At 39.2% G+C, this 8,473-nt stretch overlaps 1 protein-coding gene, 1 long non-coding RNA gene and 1 other non-coding gene across 6 annotated transcripts in view; 2 read left to right on the top strand and 1 right to left on the bottom strand.

Annotated features, from left to right (window-relative positions):
- The first annotated feature begins 46 nt into the window (after positions 1-46).
- Positions 47-860, top strand: LOC131344026 (uncharacterized). Of its 3 annotated transcripts, none has more exons than XR_009203274.1 (4): positions 47-254; positions 380-444; positions 584-667; positions 777-860. It is a non-coding gene; the product is annotated as an uncharacterized LOC131344026 (long non-coding RNA). The 3 variants fall into 3 exon arrangements; XR_009203273.1 differs by having other exon boundaries at positions 584-678; XR_009203272.1 differs by having other exon boundaries at positions 54-254; positions 584-860.
- A 31-nt stretch (positions 861-891) lies between these two features.
- LOC131344830 (small nucleolar RNA SNORA50) lies at positions 892-1,027 on the top strand. The gene has a single exon (XR_009203396.1). It is a non-coding gene; the product is annotated as a small nucleolar RNA SNORA50 (small nucleolar RNA).
- A 48-nt stretch (positions 1,028-1,075) lies between these two features.
- Positions 1,076-8,473, bottom strand: part of tex2 (testis expressed 2) — a 30,122-nt gene continuing 22,724 nt past the window's right edge. For both annotated transcript variants that reach the window (XM_058375922.1, XM_058375930.1), the window contains exons 10-13: positions 7,459-7,563; positions 6,678-6,887; positions 4,512-4,632; positions 1,076-3,627 (exon numbers count right to left, since the gene is read on the bottom strand). In XM_058375922.1, coding sequence (XP_058231905.1) covers positions 3,472-3,627; positions 4,512-4,632; positions 6,678-6,887; positions 7,459-7,563 — 592 coding nt within the window. In that variant the 3' untranslated portion in view covers positions 1,076-3,471. The remainder of the gene's footprint in view (positions 3,628-4,511; positions 4,633-6,677; positions 6,888-7,458; positions 7,564-8,473) is intronic.

Raw genomic sequence — 8,473 nt, 5'->3', positions numbered from 1 at the left:
CCAAACGTTGACGTAAGTTCCGCTTACACCGGGAAGTTAGTTTCAGTAGGCTCTCGCGCTGCACGTGTGTGTGGGCCAAACGTGCGGACGATTCTACACGTGGTCGCTTTTTTTTTTTTCTTTCGCTCTAAATGAAAGAAATGATTACATTTTTGTGCACAGATTGCGTTTCTAAGTCAGTGTCTGGAAATGCGAACCTCCCGTCAGATTATGTTCCTGAAATGACCTGATGCACGCGAGGACACGTGGACAGAGTACGTAGATCATATCTCTTTGTAGCTTGCGAATTTCAGGGGAAAGTCTGGGAGTATTTATTTATTTACAACATTTTGTGATTTATTTAATGTACAACGTTTACCATCTTGTCTTTTCTTTGCAGGTTTGGATGGAAATGTAAAATTTGCTGCACGGCGCATGCGCAGTACATGATTTCCGAGGAATAGGGTAAGCCTTTATGGGGTTTTTTTGTTTTTTTTTGTAAAAATGTTGTGAACCAATTTTAGTAGATAGTATTTACACGTATATTTGTTGTAATTTAAGATTTTCTCACCGTTTTTATATTCGATTGCCTTCTTCACTTCAGGAAAGATGTGAAGCCTTGAAGGAAGACAGTAAGAAATCTGCACATCTGCTCTGGATTGATCGAAATGAAGCCTTCTGCTTAACAGTAAGACCAAAGTCAGTCAGATTGAATTACATTTTGTACAACTGTGATTTTTCTAAGCGAAATGTGTCTAAATGTAACTACTTTTTTTTGGGGGGGGGGTCTTTTGTAGGGTTGAATGACCTTGTAGACAAAGGAAGAATTGTCGACGGTGAATTTGATGCTTCTACAATAAACCTTAAAGTACACGACCATACACTTTGCCTCCTGTCCTTTATCTTGTTTGGTAGCACTGTCTTTGAACCTTTGAAGCCCTCCTCATGGCTCCATAGGCCAAGCAACAGTGCAAAATTAAAGGCTTGTTATAACTGGGGCTTCTTGGCATCCCAACCCAAGTTGCTCTTTTAAAAACAAACCACACCTTTTCCTTAAAATAAAGAAAGTAATACTGCAATAAAAAATGACACAAAGTCATTTTACCAAAAGCATTTATACATCCTCACACGTTACCATTGTCACAGTATGGCTGAACAATCACTTAAAACGGCAATCATTTTCACAAAGTGCAAAAGGTATGATGAGCAGTTGGCATAGAGAAGCACACAGATCATTTAACATTAGCCTGGTTTTTACGAACAATTGCACAGAAATATCATGGTATGGTGTTAAGTTACCAGAAATAGACAAGAGTACTTTGACATCTTTGTAATGAATTATGATCACTGAGAAAAACAACTAAACCACAGGTGTGTTGATCAGTAGATAACGTTGACTACCAGTCCAGTTGTTTTGCATGTTGCCATTGTGGTTCAAGGATTCCCATTTTGTTTCATACTCGGTGCTGCTAACCAATAATGCTGGGTTAGATAAGCTTGATCAGGTGTGTTTGAAGCAACACAATCTTGCATTACAGTTGGCATCCAGGACTAGCAATGTGTTAAAAACCCTTGGTCTGTCCTTCAGTCATATTAGCAAATAGGCAGTGTCGCTGTAGGCTTTCAGTCCACCCAAACAGAAGCCACATTTAGTCATTGATTCATATCAATAGCAATAGCCTAAAGAAGGTGAGGTGTGGCTTGTGCTCGGTTGGAATGGAAACCTGCAGTCATACAAGGCTTCTGTAGGTGAGATTGGACATCTCTGCTTTACATGATCAATCACATCATTAAAGCATAGTTACAACTACTATCTGGATAAAACAACACAGTTTCTGTCAACACAAACTGACACAACATTAAAAAAACAAATGTTTTGTAAATCTTGAAATTACATTATCATACATAATAAAACTCATAAACCGAGATGATCCGGCAATGACTTATACATTCAGATGGCTTCTCCATATTGCACAATGGCATACATGTCCATGGCAAAGACAGTACTGTGTATTTCATCTTCTAGCCAGTTCCAGAAAGATTAAGAAGTCAAAATCTACAGAAAGCATCTTGTAGGTGTGTACTCGAATAGCCAGCTTGGGTAGCGCCAATTCTGGGGCAGATGGGGTATTAGCTGGTGTTCTTGAACACAGTGAAACTGATCTAATTGCATAATCGTATAGACACAGATGACTCGGGCAGCAAAGAGAGTTGTGAGGGTTGGCATCTGTATGGTATTGGTTATCCTTGAGAAAGCACATTTGCACAAAGCAATTGATATTCATGGCATACACAAAACACACTAGTTTACATTATTGAAAGAATGCTGAAAGTGGCACAAACTCAATTAGGACCATTGATAAGATAATCCTATCAAAAGCCACTAGCAGGGGCATGATTTAAAAGAAGTGGCATGGGAATATCTCAGTTGGTCTTTCACACTGGCTTGCAAAGGATTGAGGTAAAAAGCTTCTGACACACCTGAAACCTTCAGTAGGATACTACCTATCACACAAAAGTAGCTTTTAGCTGCAAACACATACACTCACCAGACACTTAATTAGGAACACTTGTACATTCATGCAATTATTCAATCGACCAATCACATGGCAGCAGCACAACTCAGAAAATCATCCAGATGAAAGGCATGAGCTTCAGATAACCAAAACTGGAGAGTTTCAGTTCTTAGCTGACAGGAGTGGAGCCCAATGTAGCCTTCTGGTTTTGTACCCAGCCACCTTAAAGTGTGATGTGTTGTGAGTTCTGAGATGCTTTTCTGCTTATTACCAGAGTGGATATTTAATATTTCACTTTTTTGCCAGCTCAAACCAGTCTGGCCATTCATTTCTGACCTCTCTCATCAACAACACATTTCTGACCACAGATATGCAGCCCACTGGATATTCTTTTGTTCATTCGTTTGTTCATACATTTATTCATTCTGTCTAACCTAGTGCAAGACCAGTATTTGTGAAAATCCCAGGAAATCTGCAGTTTCAGAAATTCTCAAACTAGCCTAGTGCCAGCAATCCTGCCACTCTCAAAGTCACTTCATCATATTTTCCACTAGTCCGATATTTGGTTTGAAGCTAAAAATAAGCTCTTGACCTGTATCTGTATGATTTTATGTTTTTGCGCTGTTGCCACTTGACTGTCTGACTGAATAGTAGCCTGAATGGGCAGGTGTTCCTAATAATGTGGTCGTATGCGAGTTCTTCAACCCAGACGTTTGCTGTAGCCATAGCTGACTTTAATCCAAGGTTGTATGTTTTAATTACCAAAAATGTATCAAACACTGCCAGAACTGCCTCTGCTCGTAAAGCATTATTCAGCAGAACTCGACTCAGTTCAAGGTCTAATACAAATGCATTAGTTTACTACTATGCCTTTAGACACACTCATATATTTCCAGCTAACCTTCAGTTAAGAACATAATCTAGCAAGTGCCCTTGGCTGACTCCCCAAAGTCTCATATGACAGTTTTATCAGCCTTCAAAAGTCATCCGCAGTTTGTTCAAGGTCCAAAGGAGCCGCATCTTTCAAGGCATCGGTCGTCACAGTAGCTAAGTTCACGCTGGACCGTGTGTCCATGGCTGAGTGCATGATGGGTAACCACACGTCGTCCATATTTGGCATGACAAATATTTTCTGTGAAAGTAACAGAAGGAGAATTTTTGTAAGACATATTGTAAATTCCATGTTGCTAAGTGAACAGCAAAATTTTGCACTATAGAACTAAATGTAATGAGAGAAAACTGAAACGTTATTATATCTTTTAATAGATACAAGGAACAACTCGTATATATGTATCTAGAGAAAATCTAATTCAGTAAAGACCAATGGCTGTATGTATGGGTGAATGTTGTACCAGGAATTCTAAAAATGTCTCTGAGGCCCTCTACTGGCTGGATGTGGTGCAGATTTAAATCTCACCCATTTCATGCCATGGTAGTCAATCTCCAATTATTCCTGGGAATAGTATTCTGTCGTTTTACCAAGTTGAATTGACCCTGATATCTCCCCTATTTCTTTTTTTAACAATAAATGCATTTATATAAATTATTTTTTTGCTAAGTAATATATATCCCAGAGTCTTGTTTTTATTTGAAACCAATGAAATTTAAAACAATTACAACTAAATTTTGTACATTAACCTGATAATCCAGTCTGTCATAGCAATAGAATACAACAAAAATCATCAGCTTGGTGCAGAGCACATTTGCCTCACACCTCTAGGGTTGGGGGTTCAATTCCTGCCCCTGTTGTGTGTGTGTGTGGAGTTTGTATGTTCTTCCCATAACTCATATTTCTCCAGACACTCTAAATTGATTAGCATCTCTAAATTGCCTGTAGTGTGTGAATGGGTGTGTGTGTGTGTGTGTGTGTGATTGTGCCCTGCGATAGTCTGGTCCAGGGGGTACCCTGCCTTGTACCTCCAGGTTCCCTGTGACCCAGTAGGATAAATGATGTAGAGAATGGATGGATAGTTTAGCCACACCTAAAAAAGTGAAATGCATTGGTCCTGGCAGTACCTGAAACTCCTGATCCAGTTTCTTCTCGATCCAGTCAGTAACATGGGCGAAAGTGACCTCTCTCTCACCAAGTTTAGGTCGGGCTTTCAGCTCGAGATGAGGAGGCCTCCTGAAGCCGTACCTGCAGAGAAAAGGGCACCTGTTAGACTCACTATCCAGAAACATGCCAAAAGTGTATAGACATTGTGAAAGGTCTTTGAAAATACAATGTAGAAAACTAGTCATGTTCAAACTAGTCATGCAGTGTAACTGTTACTCCGCATGCTACATAACACAGTCAGCTCTAGAATGAATGATTGAATAAATAAATAAATAGTAATTAGTTTAATCTAATTTAAAATATGAGAAATTATAATAAGAGATTATAAAAAAAAATTACACCCTTCAATTTACTACAATATCAAGAAATATTACTTTTTTATATTTGATTTTATTTTTATTGTTATTTTATAACAAAAACATGTCGTTTAGATTTTACTTTTTGTATGTTCAAGTTTTTATAAAGTTTCTACTAACTCAGCACTCATCAACGACTTCTGTCACTGGGGTATAAATATGAGATGACATTTAGATTGAGATGACAAAGATTGATTCCTTTAGTCCAATAAAAACAAGAAAAAGATTAGAGAACACATAAATGAAATGAGACAAAAATATGTTAAACCTGATCAATCGGGCAATATACATGCTACACAGCTGAAAATGCCCATATCCCCATTGCCCATTGCACACACACACACACACACGCACAGAGAGAGAGAGAAAAGGATAGACAGAGCAGCAAAAACCTGGCTCCAAGATGATGGCTGGAGATTTGTAAATGATGGTGGCATTTTGGGGTCAACAAATATACTAATAGAGCCACATCCATGCCAACAGAGTATTTGAAAGATGAAATGAAGAAAGCCTTTTCTTCTAAGCTCAAGATGAATCACTTAGAGTTTGTTAGACATTTGTGGAACTTGGTCAGACGTGACAAAAACAGAGCTTTCTGGCAACAAATACTGAAGGTGGGATTGGCTTGAAAAGAAGGATTATTATCCAGTAAAGAAATCAATCCCCACTGAAAAAGATCAGTGATGTTGTGAGGCTGCTTTCTCTCCAAAGGCCCTGGAAACTTTGCAAGGCATTATGGACTGCATAAAGTACCACTAGATTTTAAATGAAAATCTGTCTGTCTCTGCTAGGAAGCTACAATGGTTCACAGCTGGATTTTCTAGCAGGACAAAGACCTAAAACCAAAATACACACACAAAAAATAGATAAATGACTACTGACTCATGGCTATTCCAGTCTCCTGATACCCCAAACCTCAAGGAAAACCTGTGAGGTGAGATGAAGTATAGCAACACAATAGAAGATATACAGTATGACCCTGGAGGATCTGGAGAGAAGGTGCATTGGGGAGTCTCTGTATTCTTCTATATACATCAAGCATTATAGGAGACAGCTCTGTCATCTGCTTTTATTCTGGTTGCACAAAATATTTTGTTTATGTGCGGGGTGCCAGTATTTATGGTGCATGTCTTTGTTGAAAATAATTTTGATTAGTGTATTTTTTCTAAGTAGGTTAGGTTGCTCTCACAATTTCATGAGGAAATTAAGCAAATCAAAAAAATAAATAAATAAAATGATTTTTTTTCATAAACTTTCTTTAACATGGGTGTCAATAATTCTGGAGCTGACTGTGTTTAGTCTTCAAAGAGAAGTCCATATTCTGTTCAAACCTATTAATAAGTGTATATTGTATTTATAGGTAATTATGACTTAGTGATTCTACTAATGTCAGTTGATGCACCAAGTATACAGAGATTTAAGTGCATTGAAAATGGAGGAAATTAAAATAATACTAAAATTTGTTTAGAACTTACTCATGTCAAAATAACCTAAACATATTTAATGTAATATAAATCATTTTAAAATAATATTTCATTTGAGAAATTAATTAAAAAAGACATTTCTTGCTTGAAATGCTTATAAAACCTTTTTGCATTTCTCCACTAATAGGTTACTTTGACTGAGACAGATTTAATGGTTGGTCTTTAAGTACCATAGACAACCTGCAGAGGGTGGACACAGAAAATGTTAAGAGGAAGGGGTATATTTTGTGAAAAACAAAAAACAAACAAAGAAGAGAAACCCCAACTGCATTAATGCAGACTGTACCATATTCTGTCTGTAGGGGGAGGTGGAATGTTGATGGCCAGCATGCCCCTGCACTCTTGCACTTCCACAGTGAGGAGAAGAGGAGTGTTGGACATCTCCTCCATCTTCTTCTTTATGAACTCCGTCTCGGTGGCCTTCTGAAAATACTTTGACTTTGTGATCTTGTCTACAAAGCGCATGATCTTGCTCGGCCGGTGTCCTCCGACGAACCTGCAATATAATGTGAGCAAGAATATAGACTGTTAGGTTAATCACTAAGGTTTTACAGCAGAAGTTGAGCAAGCTGTAGGGTCACTAGTGCCTGCGTTCTGCCTGGCCATGGGGTTTAATGGCAATATAATGTTGGATATAAGATTCAGTTGCATAAATTATTATATTTGTAAAATAGAAAAGGTGAGTAGAGGGATGTTCATGTTAGCATGAGACAAAGAGACAGACAATTAAGATCTATATATATTGGAAATGTAATATACTTTAGCTGAAAAACGCTGAATAGTACATCTCCATCACTCTATGACTTTCTGGTTACTAACATAGAATTTTAACCATAGATCTGCTACTGCACCCCAGAATCAGTTATTTTCTAGTGGTACAAACAGCAATTATCCATGTTACTTTTTTTCATATATATCATATGATAATATAATATAAGGTTGCTAAATAAAGGAGGTCAGTGCAAAGCACAAGGAGGTTGTGATTAACATCTAATATTAATTTCAAGTAGTTTATTTCGAAGAGAAAACAGTAATGCCCGTTACATCAGAACTACGTTCACACTCACCCCTCTGTCCCTGGCATTTCAGGAACTTCTGCTGGATCCTCCTCATCAGATGATCCGGCACTGGAGGATTCCTCATCGCTGTCGGCCAGGCAGTATGTACGTGGTCTGGGCCTAACACACACACACACACACACAAATATACACTATATTGCCAAAAGTATTCGCTCACCCATCCAAATAATCAGAATCAGGTGTTCCAATCACTTCCATGGCCACAGGTGTATAAAATCAAGCACCTAGGCATGCAGACTGTTTTTAGAAACATTTGTGAAAGAATGGGTCGCTCTCAGGAGCTCAGTGAATTCCAGCGTGGAACTGTGATAGGATGCCACCTGTGCAACAAATCCAGTCGTGAAATTTCCTCGCTCCTAAATATTCCACAGTCAACTGTCAGCTGTATTATAAGAACGTGGAAGTGTTTGGGAACGACAGCAACTCAGCCACGAAGTGGTAGGCCACGTAAACTGACGGAGCGGGGTCAGCGGATGCTGAGGTGCATAGTGCGAAGAGATCGCCAACTTTCTGCAGAGTCAATCGCTACAGACCTCCAAACTTCATGTGGCCTTCAGATTAGCTCAAGAACAGTGCGCAGAGAGCTTCATGGAATGGGTTTCCATGGCCGATCAGCTGCATCCAAGCCATACATCACCAAGTGCAATGCAAAGCGTCGGATGCAGTGGTGTAAAGCACGCCGCCACTGGACTCTAGAGCAGTGGAGACGCGTTCTCTGGAGTGACGAATCGCGCTTCTCCATCTGGCAATCTGATGGACGAGTCTGGGTTTGGTGGTTGCCAGGAGAACGGTACTTGTCTGACTGCATTGTGCCAAGTGTAAAGTTTGGTGGAGGGGGGATTATGGTGTGGGGTTGTTTTTCAGGAGCTGGGCTTGGCCCCTTAGTTCCAGTGAAAGGAACTCTGAATGCTTCAGCATACCAAGACATTTTGGACAATTCCATGCTCCCAACTTTGTGGGAACAGTTTGGAGCTGGCCCCTTCCTCTTCCAACATGACTGTGC

This window comes from Hemibagrus wyckioides, linkage group LG02 (assembly GCF_019097595.1).
Source record: "Hemibagrus wyckioides isolate EC202008001 linkage group LG02, SWU_Hwy_1.0, whole genome shotgun sequence".
Classification (NCBI taxonomy): Eukaryota; Metazoa; Chordata; class Actinopteri; order Siluriformes; family Bagridae; genus Hemibagrus; species Hemibagrus wyckioides.
Note: the sequence above shows the minus strand (reverse complement) of the source record. Positions and strands in the feature narration are given on the sequence as shown.